At 37.9% G+C, this 20,480-nt stretch overlaps 1 protein-coding gene across 1 annotated transcript in view; it reads right to left on the minus strand.

The window, feature by feature from the left end:
* ANKRD31 (ankyrin repeat domain 31) overlaps positions 1-20,260 on the minus strand; it is a 268,129-nt gene extending 247,869 nt beyond the window's left edge. Inside the window, exons 1-3 of the mRNA XM_042781319.1 lie at positions 20,157-20,260; positions 8,775-8,848; positions 6,019-6,128 (exon numbers count right to left, since the gene is read on the minus strand). Of these exons, the coding sequence (XP_042637253.1) occupies positions 6,019-6,128; positions 8,775-8,848; positions 20,157-20,260 (288 nt within the window). The remainder of the gene's footprint in view (positions 1-6,018; positions 6,129-8,774; positions 8,849-20,156) is intronic.
* Between the last annotated feature and the right edge of the window lie 220 nt (positions 20,261-20,480).

Consider the following 20,480-nt stretch of genomic DNA (forward strand, 5'->3'; position numbering starts at 1 on the left):
ATAATTTCCACATTCTGTGGGATCACCTTTCTTTGGAATAAGTAGAAATATGGTTCTCTTCCAGTCAGTTCGCCAGGTAGCTATCTTCCAAATCTCTCAGCATAGCTGAGTGAGCGCCTCCAGTGGGGCATCCATTTGTTGAAACATCTCAATGGGTATCCCATCAATTCCTGGAGCTTTGTTCTTCACCACTTCCTTCAGTGCAGCTTAGACTTCTTCCTTCAATACCATTGGTTCTTGATCATATGCCACCTCCTGAAATGGATGATCGACAAGGTCTTTTTGGTATAGTGACTGTGTATTCCTTTCATCTTCTTTTGATGTTTCCTGCATCATTCAATATTTTGCCCATAGACTCTTCAACATTGCAATGTGAGGCTTAAATTTTGTCCTCAGTTCTTTCAGCTTGAGAAATGCTGAGTGTGTTCTTCCCTTTTGGTTATCTAACTCCAGGTCTTTGCACATTTCATTATAGTAATTGTCTGCTTGAGCTGCTCTTTGAAATCTTCTGTTCAGCTCTTTTATCTTTTCATTTCTTTGATTTGCTTTAGCTACTCCCTGTTCAAAGGCAAGTTTCAAAGTCTCTTCTGACATCCATTTTGGTCTTTTCTTTCTTTCTTGTATTTTTAATGACCTCTTGCTTTCTTCATGAATGATGCTCTTGATGTCATCCCATAATTCTTCTGGTTTTCGGTCACTGGTATTCAATGCATCAAATCTACTCTTTAGAGGGTCTCTAAATTCAGGAGAGAAATATTCAAGTCATATTTTGGCTCTTGTGGATATGTTTGAATTGTCTTCACCTTCAAGTTGAACTTGCATATGAGCAGTTGATGGTCTATTCCACAGTCAGCCCCTGGACTTGTTTTGGCTGAAGATGTTGAGCTTTTCCATTCCTCTTGCCACAGATATAGTCAATCTGATTCTTGTGTACTCCATCTGGTGAAGTCCACGTGTATAGCCGCCATTTCTGTTGCTGAAAATAGGTATTTGCAATGAATAAGTCATTGGTCTTCTAAAATTCTATGATGCAGTTTCCAGCATTATTTCTGTCCCCAAGGCCATATTTTCCAACTACTAGTGATTCTTCTTTATTTCCAACTTTTGCATTCCAATCACCAGTGATAATTAACACATCTTGATTGCATGTTCGGTCAATTTCAGACTGCAGAAGTTGATAAAATCTTCAATTTCCTCATCTTTGGCTTTGGAGGTTGGTGCATAAATTTGTATAATACTAACATTAATGGGTCTTTCTTGTAGGCATATGGATATTATCCTATCATTGATAGTATTTACTTCAGGACAGATTTTGAAACATATCTTGTGATGATGAAATGCCATGACATTCCTCTTCAAATTGTCATTCCTGGCATAGTATGGTTGTCTGATTCAAAATGGCCAAAACTCATCCATTTCAGCTCACTAATGCCTAGGATATTAATTTTTATGCATTCCATTTCATTTTTGACTACTTCCAATTTTCCTAGATTCATACTTTGTATATTCATGTTCCAATTATTAATGGATGTTTGCAGCTGTTTCTCCTCAATTTGAGTTAGCAAATTGAGGTCCCAAAAGATTTCCTTTATCCATATCATTAAGGTTGATTCTGCTCTGATGAGGCAGCTCTTTCCCAGTTGTATTTTGAGTACCTTCCAATCTAAGGGGCTCATCTTCCTGCACTGCATTGGACAATGTTTCCAGGCTATTCATAAAGTTGCCCAGTAATGTATCAGACAGTGTTTCTCTGCTATTCATAAGGTTTTCCCTGGCCAATTCTTTGAGAAGTAGAAGGTCTCTTCCATCTTCCTAGTCTGTCTCAGGCTGTAAGCTGCATTGAAACTTGTGCACCACGTGCAACCCTGCTGGTATTTGAAACACTGGTGCCAGTGGCACAGCCTCAAGCCTCACAGCAACATACAACTCCACAGAATGACAAACTGACAGACAAGTTTGTCTCCCTTAGCTACTGGAAACCTCTCTGCTCTCCCCATACCTAATTCCTACCTGGATCTTGCAGCTTTTGTGGTCCCCAGCGTTCTCTCCCTTTCCTGCCTCTGGGGGTGGGTCCTGTGTTTAAAACTTACTACCTTTTTTTTTTAAAATTTGTTTTTATTGTGATTTGAGTGACGATTTATAGAGCAAATTCACTTTCCATACAGTTTACATGTACTTTGTCTCATGACATTGACCAGTTTACCACAATGCAACAGCTCCCCTCCCACTTCCTTCCCATAGTTACCTCTTCCCAGTGTCCATCCCTCCATGGACTCCTGCCCCCTGAGCTGTCTCCCTGCGCATGTGAGTCTGACTTCACTCCATAGATCTACCAAACCAAACTCAAACTCACTGCCACCAAGTCAGTTCCGACTTATAGTGACCCCTTTGGGTTTCCAAGGAGGTATCTCTACAATAGATTGCCCATTCTTCTTCTGAGGAGTAGCTGGTGGGTTTGAATCGCCAGCCTTCTGATTAGCAGTAAAATGTCTTAGGCACTACGCCACTAGAGCTCCCTCCATAGATCTGGCCTATACTTAATATCAGGTTGGTCCTTCTAATTTGACTTCACTCTCACAGTCCCCTAAAACAACCTCAGATGGTGCCCAGCTACTCTGTCAGAATAGTGTATGTGGTCTTAAAAGTTTGTAAAGAGGAAATAGCCATCCAAAAGACCAATGAAAATCCCTTGCAAAGATAAGCTACCCCTTTGGGAGTGGCATGAGACCTGCTAACCCTGAAGATGGGAGCTCTGATAGCATAGTGCCTAAGGCACTTGACTGCTAACCAGAAGGATGGCAGTTCAAACCCACCAGCCACTCCTCAGAAGGAAGGTTGAGCAATCCACTTCCGTAGTGATACTGCCTCGGAAACCCAAGGAGGGGGTGGCTATGAGTCAGGTCTGACTCAACAGCACATAACAACAACAACCCTGAAGATGAGACTCCACATGTAGCAAGGCAAAATATTAGTCCTGATCAAACAGTCTCATGTAGAGATTACTGATCACAATAGGCAAATGAGTAAGAGCATGTAATAATAACTGAGACACTCGATTAATAGGAAGAAGCCATGTTTTGTTCAAAGTCTGACTCCATTTTGATTTTTTAGCATCGGTTCCACTTCAAAACTACAACTTATCATTTCTGTAAGATTCCACTATGCTTTGCTGAAGCCAACAGATAAATAACTTTTAGAAAAGAGTAAGGGAACTTTAACCATCCTCAGCCAACAGAATGACGGAGCCAACACGCATTCTCAGGAAACAGAAGGTAAGAATGTAAAATCATTTCGGGAGAGCGTGTCAAGATGTAAACAATTGTTCTTGGTAAGAATATGATCATAACTAACCAAACTGGTCAAGATGTAAATCATTTGAAAAGAATATGTGAACAGTTTTCTTTAGAACTTACTACACTCATGATTAACAAAAACAGAAAACGAAACACCAAACCCACTGCCATCAAGTCGATTCTGACTCATAGTGACCCCCACTGGGTTTCCAAGGCAGTAAATCTTTACGGAAGTAGATTGCCCAGTCTTGCTTCCGTGGAGTAGCTGACTACAATTCCACTATCAACCATAACCAAACTGGCTGGCTCACTGTCCCCTAACCAGATGGCTGATCCTGACATTTCAAAGGACTTCAAACTGAAGCTGATCTTACCCATAATCAATCATTACCCCTACCTTCCCTTCATTTCTGTATGTATAAAAGCTTCTAACTCCACAGAGACAACACAACACACACTTTGTTGTGAGCATCCTCAACTCTGCATTTTCCCAATTCATGAACTGTTTTTCTTACTCCTGAATAAAACTCTTTGCTTTTACTTTATGCAGGCTCTATGACTTGTGCTCTACAACAAATTAAATTTCTAAAGGTTCATTTTTATAGAAGCAAAATCTGTGTGCAAGTAGCAATATTTTGAGTTTAGAAAACAGTATTAATTGAAAATATACTAAAGATGATTAAACACTTGGGTTACAGGGTCTAAATTTACTGCAGAACAAAGGGGGGCAAGGGAAAGTTAAATGATAATACAAATCTATTTTACTCTCAGTGAATTTCCATGAAGGCCAAAAAAGAGGAACAAATATATACTACTTCATTTTTCCTTCTTATCCTAGTTTAAAGAAACCCTGGTAGTGCAGTGGCTAAAACACTTGGCTGTGAGCCAAAAGGTCAGCAGTTCAAACCCACCAGCTGCTCTATAAGAAAACGATGTGGCAGTCTGCTTCTATAAAGATTACAGCCTTGAAAACCCTATGGGAGAGTTCTACTTTGTCCTATAGCGTTGTTATGAGTCAAAATCAACTTAATGACAATTTTTTTTTTTTTTTGGTTTATCCTAATTTTATTATAAGTCCATAACCAGCAGTGGTTAATTTCCTATCTGATAAATCTTTGAAAGATATATTCATTAACACTTCAAGTCCTCTAAAGCAATTGTTGCAAGCTGGTTGAATATCAGAAATTACTTGGGAGGCTTTTGAAAAATGGAGATTCCCGGGTTCCACCAACATATAGATATGGAAGTCTCTATTCTTAGAAAGCTACCCAAATGAATGTGACAATAAAGCTTCCAAAACCACTGCTCTAAGATGGTTAATCATTTATCAAAGGGTTCCAGGAAAAAACAAACAAAATTATTTCTCATTTCATAATTATTGAAGCAAGGAAAAAATGTTTTTTCTTCATTGCAAAACTGATTTTTAAACAAATTATTAGAAACCAAATGAACACTTTTTCCTTGAAGGTGAGGTGCCTGTATTTGGTTCTTAATATTAACTATACCCTCACTGTAATACTTTGGAACTGTCAGTCATCTTTTCTGTATTTAAATGTACTTTTGTTCCCTTCCATTCCTTAAGACTTTGTAAGTATCTCTCATTAGCTAATTTATTTATGTCAAGGTGGTAAGTGAATTGCCCTTTTATTTCACTCAGGATGTTTATGTGAAAAACAGCAAATAAAAAAATTCTTAGCATATGTGTGTATACATACACACTCTCACACACATAGAGAAGAAAAAAACCTTTTCAGCAACCTATATCTCAAATTATAATACTAGTATCTTCTTTATAAATTTAAGATGATGTGGTAGTTAAGGTTGTTGTCAACCTGGCTAAGCCTGGTTGAGTGGCTGGGCAGCTAGTGGTAGTTATTCCCCATGATGAGACTGGCAATCAGCTCCATGGTGGAATCTGCCATGAGCAGCTGAGTAGCTGCTTTCGGGATATGGTCTGCTTCCTGTATATAAGGAGAAGTCCTGAGTTTGGCCTGTAGCCTTTTGGCACACTTGAACCCTGCATACAGCCAAGTTGTTGTTCAACAGCCTGCCATGCCCTGCCAATCTTGGGACTACTCCTGGACTTGAATTAGTGGCCTGCCATGTTGTTTGGTCACATTGGGACTGTGCCTTTTTACTTGTCAACCTTGGGCTTGAGAGCTTCAGCAGCCAGCAGATGCCTGAGTGAAGAAAAGCCTCCAGCTTCAGTGGGCCAGGAGCAGGAGGCAGAGCTGAAGCCCAAGGTTGAGGGGCTTTCACCCAGCCCTTACAGCTGCCACTTTGAACTTGGACTTGAAGCCTCCAAAACTGTAAGGGAATAAACCCATTTGTTAAAGCCATCCCATTTGTGGTATTTCTGTTAGAGCAGCACAGAGGCAAATGGAACAGATGATCTCTGACATACAAAGTAGATGAAAATTGTAACTATTATATCTTGCTTTAACCTCTGTTTCCCTTATCTACAGACTTCTACCAGAGAGAGAGAAATATAAAAGGCATAAGGGAAGAAACAAGGAAACATTTTAAATCTTTCTCCTAAAATAATTTACTTTCATCAAAGTTGCAGCAAAAAAACATAATGACTGGTTAAGAAAGGGAGAAACACTAAAGGAGAGAAGAATTAAGTCAATAATAGACAAAAAGAATTTTGATTAGTAATTTGCTGCTTTTAGAGATAGCATTTCCAATCCTTAATTAGTATCCATTCAATCAATGTGCTACACACCTGTAAGACTGTATCCTCACTAGGAACAGGCATTGTCATATTTTCATTCATTTGCTCTTGTGGATACTCTCTGAGTTTAAACCCAAGTTGAATTTCAGGAGAAGGTATGCCTAGAATGAAATATAATCACAAATCATTTGCAACAGTTTTACTGCTCTGTTTTGACAATGAACTTATGATTTTATGATTTTACTAACATTTAAAAGTATCATTAAAACTCATTTTGTAAATCCTAATTTCTTAACAGAGCTCTGATGGTATAGTGGTTAAAGCATTTGGCTACTAACCAGAAGGTTAGTGGTTCAAACCCACCTGCCACTCCATGAAGAAAGATGAGGCAGTCTGCTTCTGTAAAGATGCACAGCCTTGGAAACCCAACGAGTCAAAATTAACTCAACGATCATGAATTTCGTTTGGTTTTTCAATTCCTTAACTGTTACTTTAAGTCTCAAGGTTTCTGAATTGCTAATTAGAAGGAAATGCATATACTACATAGGAAAATGAATCCATGATCCTCAGGATCAATGAATGCAAAGTATCTGTCTAAAAAATTATACAGAATCAAGCCTTATTAGAAAGAATCTTTTTTTTTTCTTAACTTCTTTTGGATCATTTTTGAAAACTCATAATGCTAATATATAACCAAAAAAAAAAAAAAAAATTCTGTTTTTGAGATGGCAAATGGAGCCCATATCTTAACTCTTCTTTCCCCACTCTGAGTTTCTAAAGAAATGACTATTAAAAAAATGTTCCAATTATTAATGGATGTTTGCAGTTGTTTCTTCCCATTTTGAGTTGTGCCACATAGGAAATGGAGGTCCCAAAAGCTTTACTCTATCCATGTCCTTAAGGTCCACTCTATTTTCTGGAGGCAGCTCTTTCCTAGTTGTATTTTGAGTGCCTTCCAACCTGAGGGGCTCATCTTCCAGCTCTATATCAGACAATGTTTCAGGGCTTATCATAGTTTTCCAGTGATATATCAGTGTTTTGCTGCTATTCATAAGGTTTTCACTGGTCAATTCTTTGAGAAGTGGATGGACCCTTCCTTCTTCCAAGTCTGTCTTAGTCTGGAAGCTCTGTTAAAATCTGTCCACCATGGATGACCCTGCTGGTATTTGAAATACCAGTGGCATAGCCTCCAGCCTCACAGCAATGCACAAGCCACCACAATACAACAAACTGACAGACAAGTGGTGGCCAGAGCTCCTTACAGACCTATATAAAATGGGAGCTCTGGTGGTGTAGTGCCTAAGATATTTGACTGCTAACCAGTAGGCTGGAAGTTCAAACTCACCAGCCACTCCCTGGAAGGAAGATTGGGCAATCTACTTCCATAGAGATACTGCCTCAGAAACCCAAAAGGGGTCGCTATGAGTCAAATAGACTCAACAGCATACCTATATATATCTGATAATTTAATGTATGACAATAATGGCCTTTTAAACAATTACAAAAAGATTTTTCAATAAATAATATTTGGGCAACTGGTTAACTGTGTGAAAAAGTAAAGTTAGAACCCTTCCTTTCCCATATGCCAAAATATTATACACTGATTAAAGAAATAAATGTAAAAACTATAAATATAATAAATGGAAATAAAGAAAAATATTTTTATGGTCTTAAGGTAGATAAACTATTTCTAAACTTGACAGAAAACCAAAAAACCCTTACAGAAAAGACTGACAGATTTTTATTATATAAAAACTTCAAAATTCTGTACTATAAAAGATATGAATAAATTATAAAAGAACCAGTAAACTGAGTAAAACTGTCTGCAATATATATGATAAAGGTTTGCTATTTTTCATGTATAAAATGATCTTATAAATAATTAGTAAGATAAAAATAATTAAGAGACATTTATAGGCAATTCACACATTCAAAATAACTATGAATGACCAATATTAAAATATGCCTAACCTCAGTATTCCTCAAAAAAGCAAATTAAAAGAGATACCGAGTACTTACCAATTTAGCAAGACAGTATGTTCTGTACTGAATCTGAGGGGAAAAGTTATCTTTTGAGGGGGCAATCTATATCAAAATCTGACATGCACACACCCTTTAAAAGCAAATCTACACTTAGGTATTCCAAAGAAATAATCAGAAAAGTAGGCAAAGGTGCAAGTACTAGAATACTCATATCTATAATGGTATTAAGTGAGAAACACCATAAATATCATCAATTCATTAAATAAGGGTATATTAATACAATGGAATGATATGCAGCAATTTAAAAATTAAGATCAATGCAGACAAGGAAAGAAATACAGACAGTATTATTTATAAAAAAGATATTTATATTGGCATACAAAAGTCTGGAAGGATATAAAAATACAAAATATTGGCAAAATTTGGAAGTGAAATTAAAAAGGAGAGTAAAGGTGGGACCTTTCACTTTCCAGAGAATAATACTTTGTACATTAAAAATGTTTACTTTTAATAATTAGAAAAAATCACAAAAATCTATGCAGTTGGAAAGGAAAAGAAATGAAATTTTTAAAAATTTGGTTGGAATATTATAGCAGATGTCTAACTCCTTACTAGTGATACTTTATACATCTTAAGAACACATTCTGGGACCAATATTAAACACTGACCCTTCCAATTACATGTAGGAAAAGCTGTTCAAAGGTGAAACTCTAACTTGACTTTGAGATACCAGGTGAGATGAGGACTAAAGAAAAAAGAAAAGTTAGTGAAACAATAATACTTTGGAAATTAAAGGAATTACTTACTAAAAAGTAATTTCTTACCTTTGCCCATTCTATGTGTACCAGGATGGAGACTGGACTCAGATCTAAGAGATATCTTTCGATCAAAAAGCAACCTTTCAAATACCAAAAAAGAAGGCAAAGATGGTTATCGTGGTACCTTAAAAAAAAGGGGGAGGAGGGGCTTCCATTTGAAGCATCATTTTCTATTACACTTAAACTGACTATAAAGATTCATTCATGTGGTCATGTTCATTTTTAGAAATATTCTGTTATTACTTTTGGAATTTTGAGGGTAAAGGACAAATATCAATCTAGTTTTTTGAACAGAGAGGAAATGAGACCACATGAGAAACCAGCCTTGGCATGGTTTTTCCCCTTCAGTTTTCTCTATACCAGAGAAACTGAGATTAAAATCCTAGGGTTAACTCTGAATGTATATTTTCATAACACACAATGATAGAATTCTTTTAATTTTTGCATATGCTTCTTACTATGTGCTAGGAAGAATCAAAGTAACAAAGAAAGAAAAGACACACAGTCTTTGCCCTAAAGAAGTTCCAAATCTAGTAAGGGATACCTAACTAAGAAATAGCAATGATACACCATGTTGAATATGCTACTCGGCAGGCTTACATATCATCTTTTCTACTTACAAGGAAAAAAAAAACTTTCCAGAATCCAAGAGTACAACAGTGAATTATCTATACTACAACATGCTTATTTGATTTGACATCACGGGTTTTATGCTTCTTTGTTTTTTGACTTCTTAGGGAAAACTTCAAACATGAACAAATTAAAAGAGAGAATAGTATATCCATCATCTAGATTCAATAATTATCAGTTTACAGCCAATCCTATTTCCTCTCTAATCCTCCTGTTACTCCCACTCCCTCCTGACCTATCCCTGAATAATTTTGAAGTAAATTCTGGACATTTTATTTTATTTCATCAATGAATATTCGGTATGTAACTCTATAAGATAATACTTCGGAAATTAAAGGACTCTTTTGTAATGTACCCACAATAATCACACCTTTTAAAAAAGAACCATAATCATTACACCTTAAAAAAAAGTCAGTAATTCCTTGACATGATCATATTTACAGTCTGGTAGGCATACTCTACAATGGTATTTATACCCTGTATAACTCCTTCCTTTGAATGTGGGCTGGATCCAGTGACTCTTCTAATGAAGAGAATACACCAGCCATGTTGGGATGCTACCTTAGAGATGTAGTTACAAAAAGACAGCAGTTTCTATCTTGCTCTCCCTCTCTTATTCTCTTGCTTCCTCTCTCTGATGAAAGTCAGTTTGCCATACTGTTAACTACCGTCTAGAGAAACCTCCATGGCAAACTAAGGGAGGTCTCCAGTCAATATTTGGCAAAGAACTGAGGCCTCAGTCCAACAGCCAGTGAGGACCTAAATCCTGCCAACAACCATGTAAATGAGCTAGGAAGCATATGCTTCCCAGTTGAGTCTTGAGATGAATGCTGCCTGTGAGAGACTCTGAGCCAGAGTACCCAATTAAGCCAAGCCTGGATTCCTGATCCCAAGATATAGGATAATACATGTGTATGGTTGTAAGACACTAAATTTTGGAGTAAGTTGTTATACAGCAAATAGATAGCTAATTAACAGACAGAAGTCATGTTTTCTAGTTGTCTCTTTATACAGTTGTTTTGTTCAAATTAGGATCAAAACAAACTGCAGACAAAAAAGAAAGTATAAATAAGAATATAGAGATCTCCTGTAAATCTACCTGTATTCCCTTTGAGCTTTTTCTCTGTGGTGGCTTGTGTGGGTAATGTGGCAAAAAGAATCATCTAAATTCCTGATGGTTAAGAATCAGGATCGGCACAAAGCAGGTTCCTATGAGATGGAGGTGAGACATACATCCACTCTCCAACTTTTTCACCATTTCTGATACCAGCTGTTCCCTCCACAGCACTCTCTACTTCTCTGCAGGGTTCAATAATTTGTTGCAATGGCCACACATAACTCACAGACCATACTCATAGTTATGTGGCTTATTAGGGAAGTAACAGGCTGCAACTGAGGATAAGGAAGCACAAAGGCAAGGTCTGGTTACTCTCACAAAGCTGAAAGCCCATCTCTCCCCCTTCAATACAAGATAACTTCCAACAAGGGCAGATCTCTCAGTTGCTCTCTGCCATTAAGCATCCCCACTGTAGGCCTCTCTGCTGCTAACTGGCCCAGGTCATAACCAATGTTGTAGTCCTCTCAGCTGTGAAGGCCCTCTCTCAGTTATGCAGGCCCTCCCTCAACCACTAGCTCTGCTGCTGAGCCCCTTCCAGGCCTCGTTCTGCCTTCAATGTTACAGTCCTTGACCTGTATTACAGCTCTTTTAAGGGGCTATTAGGGAACCCCAGGTCCAAATCACTCTGTTCCAGGCTTTTCTTGGTCTTGAGGTTCCCTCCTCCCCACCTCTACCTCTGTGGGGTTGGCAGCTTATATAACCAAACTCTTTATCAATTTCAAAGCATGGCCCTCCAGCAGGACCATGAACCAACCAATCTTCTAGGTGGACCACAATTTGCTCAACCCTACTGGACAATTTTACACACTATCATTCCAACCAGTAAACAGACGAATCCCTGCATGGTGAGTAAAATAGACCAATCACAAGGCAGTTTGTGGCCCAACAAATCAATTTTGACAGAATTACAAATCCAGGGCCAAAAGGCTATATATAAGAGAAACCCATTGCATTTCTCTGTGAGTGCGTGTGTGTGCATGTGTGTGTGTGTGTGACTATAAATTCTTTTTACAAAGCTATATATAAGAGAAACCCATTGCATTTCTCTGTGAGTGCGTGTGTGTGCATGTGTGTGTGTGTGTGACTATAAATTCTTTTTACAAACCTTTGGTCAATCTTTATAAAGTTTTAGAAGCTACATTTTTCATCTAACATTGTGTCATTAAAATTCTTCCCAAAACCATTAAATATTGATAATATACTATCATCATATCATGCTTGATTAATTTAAGCATTAAAAAATTCTAATACATTTAGTTTTTTTTTTGTTATTGTAAATATCTCAGAAATAAGTTGCCTTACATGGAATTTTTGGGTTGTATTCTTTTTACTATATCCTAAAAAGAAAATGAAAAAAGTAAGGCCTAGAAAAATTACTTATTCGTATCAGGAAATGACTGAAAATATTTTTTATTTCTTGATTATATACAGCAATAACAAATTTGCCAAAATTCACTGACTACTTCACTATGGGTGCAATATTTTATTTATTCATTTTTAACTTTTTATTGTGATTTGGGTGAAATTTTTTACAAAGCAGATTCATTTTACATTCTATAGGTCACACACATTTTTTTGTTTTTTTTGCAATGTTCCTTCCCCTCCCCTCCCCTCCCACCCAACCCCTCCCATCCTTCCATATATAAATCTTTCCTTGAGCTTTTACAATAATGAACAAATACCACATTTGTCCTTCTGTGATTGACTTATTTAATTCAGCATAATGTCTTCCATGTTCATCCATGTTCTGGAGGGTTTTAGGGTGCAGTATTTTAATAATATAGCCGAGATACTAGGAAGTTTAAATTCTCGTAAATAAGCAGCAGGGAAAGTTAGCTGACCGAGTTAAAGGAAAAATTTCAGGCAAAATCTGATTAAAGATTTCAAACCATTTTCACTGCTTTGTTAAAAGTACAGTGAAATTTCTAATGACAATTGTTGTTGTTGTTGTCATTTGCCATCGAGTCGGCCCCGACTCATAGCGACCCCTCCTTGGGGTGCTGAGGCAGTATCACTATGGAAGTAGATTGCCCAACCTTCCTTCCGAGGAGTGGCTGGCGGGTTTGAACCACCAGCCTTCTGGTTAGCAGTCAAGTGCCTTAGGTTTCAGTTTTATATGTTATCAAAACTTCAATAGCACAGAGTCTTGATGCTATGCTAAGCCTCTGATTCTTAAAAAAATCTAATTATTACTTTAGCGTAACAGTTCTAAAAATACTACTTGGCATCATTCTGCTTTACTTGAAATATCTTCTATTTTGACATAGATACTGACCAAAAATGTTGCTTTCTTAATTTAATTTGATTATTAAGCCCATGTCTCTTTGTACTTTGCTTTCATTTCTACATTCCTTCAGTTAAAAGATATTTTAATATCGTTTGTAACAGGTATTTTCTATTTAGAGAATTAACATGACAAGCTTGGTCTATTTTAAGGGATAGAAGTAACACTCATCTTTCAGAATCATTATGTTGAAGTAGCTTTTAATGCACACAATTATAATGAGTTCCAGTGGCAGTGCCTAAGGCATTTTGACTGCTAATCAGAAGACTGGCTGTTCAAATCCACCAGCTGCTCCATGGAAGGAAGATGGGGCTGTACTAAAAAGATTTACCACCTTAGAAACCCAATGGAGGTCACTATGACTCAGAATTGACTCAATGGCAGTGGGTTTCTTTTTGGTTTTTTTGTTTTGTTTGTTTTGGTATGCAATTATAATGTTCAGAGGATATAATCTGACCTGAACATATATACAAATCCACATAACAATGAGCTGTCTTATAAAATAGTTCTGTTTAAATATATCGTAGTAATTAACTTGGTATACCGCTCTTAAGGTTTTGAGCAGTTAAGATTTTAAGAGCATGGGACAGAAAATAAGGATTGGTAAAAAGTTCAAGGTGTATATATGTGTGTGTGTGTGTGTGTGTGTGTATAATGAATTCTGCCTCTTAGAATACAAATCACAAAACCCTGTTGTTGTTGTTGTTGTTATGTGCCGTCGAGTCAGCCCTGACTCATAGCGACCCCTCCTTGGGTTTCCGAGGCAGTATCACTACAGAAGTAGGACTGCCCAACTTTCCTTCCGAGCACAAAACCCTACCACTCAGCAACTTGCATTTTTTACAAAGGATTAGTAGTTAACACCTACAGAAGCAGAAAATCACTGGCTGCATCCTAGAACAAAGTTTCCAGAGGCAGAGATAGGACCAAAACCAGGCTCTCAAAGGGTGTTTTTTCATACACAGTTAACACCTGGCATTCTGCTTCCTTGAAAGGCTTGCCTTTTCCAGTTCCAAAGGTCATCAAGCCCCTTCTCAGTTCTTAGCAAAAAGGCCTTAGTAGCTGCAACATTTTACATTTTACAACATTTTACAAGAATTACTTAGCTATACAAAACTGTATAACGTTTGACCTGTTGAAGATCTTTGCTAGAACCCATGATTCTCATTCCAAAGTTGAGAGCTTGTGCACGAAAAACAGTATGAAGTGCCTACAATTAAGCAAAGAAGATGAAGAAGAAAACAAAACAAACAAACAAACAAAAAAAAAACTGGCATTCAGCCCTAGTTCTCCTTAGACTCTGAACTGCCATGTCAATAAAAAGAAGAGAAGCTAATTTTCAACCTTGGAAGCTGCTATGAAGTACATATGAGTCAGAAGAGAAAACAATTGGCTGATTAAGACAGACTGAATCATCTATAGTCTGTTCATTTACTCATTACAAGCAAAAACTCTAGACAGAATATAAACGACAACTATCTGAGAACCCTGAAAAGTAAACAATAGCAGGTGGATTATAGACTGAAGTCAAAATCTAAATAACAATCTGTAACAGGGGTAAGTTTCATCTTTTGGGGGGTTTGGAGGTTTTTCCCTCCACTTTGGTCTTTTTTTTTGTCTCTTGGCTTTGATCCAGGGCAGGCCAATTCCCAAAACTGTGAAGTGAGCATGAACAGCAAAAACTCCAGAAGAAATCTTCTATGACTATCCAGAACACCAGGGAAAAAAGGTCTCTCTATGCCAGAGGAAGGAGCTCTGGTGGTGCAGTGGTTAAATTAGCATTCAGCTGCCAACCAAATGTTGCTGATTTGAATCCATCAGCCACTCTATGGGAGAAAGATAAGCCAGGACAGTTCTACTCTGTCCTACAGGGTCATTACAAGTTGGAACTGACTCTAATGGCAGTGAACATGCTAAAGAGCATGAAAAGAATCCCTGGTTTCTTTTTTTTCCCCCTTCCTATCATTTCCCAGGCCTGACCTAAAGCCAGGCCCAACCTTACAGCTGTACTAACACCTCTGTGGTAGCACAGGCTCTTAAAACCCAAGAGAAAATCTGCCACTCTAGCCTGAAAAACAAGGAAAAGGGGTCTATCCAGTCTGAAGAGTATGTGGAGAATCCCCTTTGTGTGGGTGTGTGTGCACGCGAGTGCGTGTGTGTGCAAAATCCTTTTTCTTAACATTCTGACCTGAAAGCCAAAAATCAAACTCATTGCCATTGAGTCAATTCCAACTCATAGTGACTCCCACTGGGTTTCCAAGGCTGCAAATCTTTCTTCCACAGAGCAGCTGCTGGGTTCGTGGCACTGACTTCAGTTAGTTGCCAAATGACTTAACCACTACACCACCAGAGTTCTTTGACCTGAAGGGGGGCTCAAACTGCAAGCAACTGCCAGATATCACAGAAGGCTAACACTCTGAGAGAAACTCATCTTTTGGTCAGATGAACCAGCAAATATATGTGGGAAGAAGGAGGAGGGAATTCTGGAGACGAGAGAGTTGGAAAAAGAGAACTACCTAATTCTGTATATGATCTGACATAAGTCCCAGGTAACCCTGAGTTGTCCACATACACAGAAGAGCCAAAGAAGCATCACAAAGGCTTAGAGAAGTGAACAATGATATTAACTACTGCTCAAATACCGGAATAATGCAAGCAGTAGATATATTACGCAGACTCAAGCACCAGAGTAAAAGTACTGAATATCAATCATATTGATGTTGCAAACACCATCCACAGAACTTACAATCTAAATCTAATTAGGTTAAGTGCTTCTAAAAACAAGAACCAACATTCTCCACGGGATTTTAATAGGACCAAAAATCCACAACACAATATTCAAAATGCTAAAGATACAACCCAGAATTACTCAACCTGCAAAGAACCAAGAAAATCTGACCAATTCTCCACGATGACCCAGATGTTGAAATTATAAGACAAAGACTTTGAAGCTGCTTTTAAAACCATCCTCTCTCAATTTAACATGAACACTAGTCAAATGAAAGGGAAGCCTGAAATTCTTAGCAGAGAAACAAAAACTATAAAAGATAAACAAATGGAAATTTTATAAGAGAAAATTACAATATCTGAAGTAAGAAATTCACTGGATGAGCTCAGTAACAAATTGGATATTGCAAAGAAAAGAGTAAGTAAGGTTGAAACTTGTTATGTGCCGTCGAGTCAAACCCGATTCATAGCAACCCCTCCTTGGGTTTCCGAGGCAGTATCACTACAGAAGTAGGATTGCCCAACCTTCCTTCTGAGGAGTGGCTGGTGGGTTTGAACCGCCAGCCATCTGGTTAGCAGGCAAGTGTCTTAACCATTATGCTACCAGAGCTCCCAAGGTTGAAACTAGATCAATAGAAATTATATAGTCTGAAGAACTGAGAGAAAAATATTGAAAAATAATTAGCAGAGTCACAGAGACCTGGAAGACAGTATCTAAAGGTCTAATATCCATCTCACTGAAATTCCACAAGGAGAGAACAGTTTGGTGCAAAAAAAAATATCTGAAGAACTAATGGCTGAAATCTTCCCAAATTTGGTGAAAGATACAAACTTACAAATTTAAAAAACTCAATAAACCCCAAATAAGAAAAATAGAAAATTATGTCCAAACATATCATAATCAAATTTCTAAAAACCAAAAATAAAAATTAGAAAGCAAACAGAAAAATGACATACATCGTATGAGAAGTAGTGATTCAAATGACTGGGGATTTTTCATTTGAAACCACGAAAGCCACAGAACAGTAGAACATCTTTCAAATGTCAAAAGAAAAGAACTATCCACTCAGAATTTTATATTCAGTGAAAATATCCTTTACAATTCCACCTCACAGTGACCCTATAGAACACAAAGTAGAACTGCCCCCATAGGGTTTAAGGCTATAATATTTCACAAAAGCAAACTGACACACCTTTTACCCCACAAAGTGGCTAATAGGTTTGAACTTCCAACCCATAGGTTAACAGTCAAGCACTTTAACCGCAGCATCATCAGGCTACCTTAGTGGGAGTGAAAGAGTATCCTAGTGGTGGTGGTTGTTGTTATGTGCTGTCGAGTCAGACCCAACTCATAGCGACCACTCCTTGGGTTTCCGAGGTGGTATCACTATGGAATTAGATAGCCCAACTTCCTTCCGAGAAGTGGCTGGTGGGTTTGAACCTCCAGCCTTCTGGTTAGCAGTCAAGTGCCTTAGGCACTATGCTACCAGAGTGGGAGTGAAGGTATAAGATGAAGAAAAACTAAGAGAATTTTCATCAACAGACTTCTGCTAAAAGAAGTAATGAAGGAAATTCTTCAGGCTTAAGAGAAATGATACTACAGGGAAACTTGGAAATTTAGGAATGAACGAAAAGCCACAGAAATTAGAAATATGTTTTCTTATTAATTTCTTTAAGTAGGTATGACTATGGAAAGCAAAAATTGTAAAATTTTATAGGGGGTTGAATATGTGTAGATGTAAAATACATGACTCTATAAAATAAAGGGAGGAGGGTAAAGGGACTTATATGACCATTAAGGCCTCTGTGTTTTACCTGAAGTGGTAAATTAATAACTCTAACTATTTAGACTGCAAAATTTAGGTGTGCAAATTATAGTCCCCAGAACCACTACTAAAAAAAAGTAAAAGAAAAGACAGGAAAGGGGAAACAGAGGGACAAAAGCAGAGGGGAAAATAGAAAGCAAATAATGAAATGATAGGCCTGAATCCAATTATTTCCATAATTACATTAAATTGGTCTCAAAATACCAATTAAAATACACAAATCGAAAACCAAAAGCCCACTGCCATCAAGTTGATTCCAACCTCATGTGTTAAAAGTAGAACCAAACTCTGTAGGGTTTTCTTGGCTATAATCTTTGTCAAGTCTTTCTTCTACAGTACTGCTGGGTGGGTTGGAAGTGGCAATCTTTTAGTTATAGACAATCACAAACTATTTGCAATCATCTAGATAGTCAGATTAAATTTAAAAAAAAAAAAAAAAAAAGACCCAGCTATATGCTGTCTAAAAATATCTACTTTACAGAAAGGTTACAAGCTCCCAGGTTATAAGTAAAAGGATGGAATAAAAGATATGCCAGGATAACAAGAATCAAAAGAAAACTACACTAACTATACTAGACAAAGTAGTCTTCAGAACAAGAAAAATTATCAGCAATATGGAGAAACTCACTGCCATTAAGTTGATTCTGACTCACAGCAACTCTATAAGACAGAGTAGAACTGCCCCATAGGGTTTCCAAGGTGGCCAATCATTACAAAAGCAGACTGCCTAGTCTTTCTCCCAAGGGGCAGCTGCTGAGCTCAAACAGACAACCTCTTAGTTAGCAGTTAAATACTTTAACCACTCCTTGCAATAAGGAGGGACATTATATAATAATAGAAGTGTCAATACCTCAACATCAAATCTAACAACAAACTACCAAAACTACTCACAATCAAGAAAAATAAACTAAATATCCTATATTTGTAATAGAAATTGAATTTGTGGTTAAAAACAAGTGGATCCTAAAATTCATATGAGGAAACAAATAAGAATAACATAAACAATTATGAAAAAGAAGATTAAAGTTAGAAGACTCACACTACCTGATTTCAAGACTTATTATAAAGCTATAATAATCAATACAGGGTGATAAATGTGAAAGAATACTGAGATGGTTAATTTTCTGTGTCAATTTGCCTAGGCTATGGTTCCCAGTGATTTGGTCAAACACTAGTCTAGTTGTCATGGATTAATTACATGTGATTAAATCAGTTGGTCTTGGGTAGAGAAGATTGTCTTTTGTAATGTAAGACAATCACCTTCCATAACAAAATCTAGCATAATATTATAAATCAATTAACTGAGGTCATACCGTCAGGATCTTAAGCCTAATTACTTCCAAATAATAAGGCAAGAAAAGGCACACACGCACACACATACACACAGGGTAAATCAGAAAAATGAGAGGGCTGTCTGTAAGCAAAGGCAGGTCAAGAATCACTGGCCGACACCAGAAACTAGGAGAAAGCCTTGCAAAGGAATTCACACATCTAAGACCTTGATTTGGCTTCCAGTACTGTGGGAAAATAAATGTCTATTCATTAAAGCCAAACACTTCTGGTATTTCTGTTACAGCAGCACTAGGTAACAAGACAAACACATACAGATCAATGGAATAGAATGGAGTCCAGAAATAGATCCACAAAAATATGGTCAACTGATTTTGGACAAAAGTGCAAAGACAATTCAATGGTAAAAGAATAGTCTTTTCCACAAAGTGTGCTGCAACAACTGGCATTCGGATGCAAAAAAATGAACCTTAACCCATAATTTACACCACAGACAAAAGTAACTCAAAATGAATCATAAAACCAAATCAAACACATTGCTGTTGAATCATTCCAGCACACATACCACAGTGCTATATGCCACATCTATGTCTTTACCCAGGAGCTCTGGTGGTGTAGGGCCTAAGGCCATTTGCCTGTTTACCAGAAGGCTGGCAGTGCTAACCCACTAGCCACTCCTTGGAAGGAAGGTTGGGCCATCTACTTCCCTAGAGTTTTGATTTTTTTTTTTTTTTTCTTTTGTATGTCTTTACCCAGTAAGTTCCCTTGGCCTACAACAGCTCTTCTTAATCTGGCTAATTACTAACCCACCTTCAAGCCACTAATCAGGAGGACCCTAGTAAACTCTCAAGACCAAGTACGTTGAAATAAGAGTCCCTCTGAGTTCCTAAACCACCCTGAACAAATATTAGTCTCTAGACTTTCCACATTACATTTAAGTTATTTATGTGTATTTCTTGGCCTGTAGGTTTCTAAAGGGTGGCTAACTTATCCTGTCCATCTTTTTCCTGCATCTAGCACAGAGATCATGTTCAATAAAGACCCTCATGAACTAAACTACCAACTTTTTATTACAAAACGATCCCTTTCTGGTTTGGTAGGAACCAGGTACTCCCATCAGGCTTCCTTTCTCCAGAGAAATTGTTAACCATTTCCTTGACTTGAGCTAACAGTTGCTTGAACCAAAATCCATTTGAAATTAGACTCAAGCCTTTTTCGCCTGTGCCCCAGTCTAGGAGGAAAGGCTTTTGAAAAAATGCTATAAAGCCACCTGCTATCAACCTAATTTTGTCCTAAACTGGGGGAGGGAGAGGCTTGTTTATTTACAATGTCTAACTCTTAGCTCAGGCAGGGCTGCCTTGGCTCAACTTCCCTCATGCCCGCAAGCAAGCGTAAGACCTGCTGGTAAAAATTTCTAATTCAGAACCCTGACGTGCCCTGAGAGCGTCTCTCCCACCAGTGCCTAGTCCTGGGGGGCTCGAGGTTGTAAGCGTTCCAGCCTTAAGGCCGGTCACCTTCTCCAGGGCAGGTCCTCTTCTTCCAGGTCGCTCTCGGTCACCGACCCCTCTATCACGGTTTCATCACTGTCCCAGTCTGAGGCCTGAGTGCCTTCCTCCATCTCTGCCTCGCACTCCTAAGTCTTTTTCCTCTTACTTTTCTAGCTCCCCACTTCAAAAAAAAAAAAAAAAGCTGCGAGAGCCTGTGGAATTGTGAGTTAACAAAAATTAAAAGAATAATTAAAAAAAAAAATACTCGTGGCGAGAACCGAGCCTCGAAGTACGGGCCGAAAGCGTTGAAAAGCCTGCTAGGTCGTCGCAGTCAGACAGGCCACCCTGGTG

The sequence above is a fragment of the Orycteropus afer genome, unplaced genomic scaffold, assembly GCF_000298275.1.
Source record: "Orycteropus afer afer isolate SDZICR_OR568_19922 unplaced genomic scaffold, OryAfe1.0 scaffold00104, whole genome shotgun sequence".
NCBI lineage: Eukaryota > Metazoa > Chordata > Mammalia > Tubulidentata > Orycteropodidae > Orycteropus > Orycteropus afer.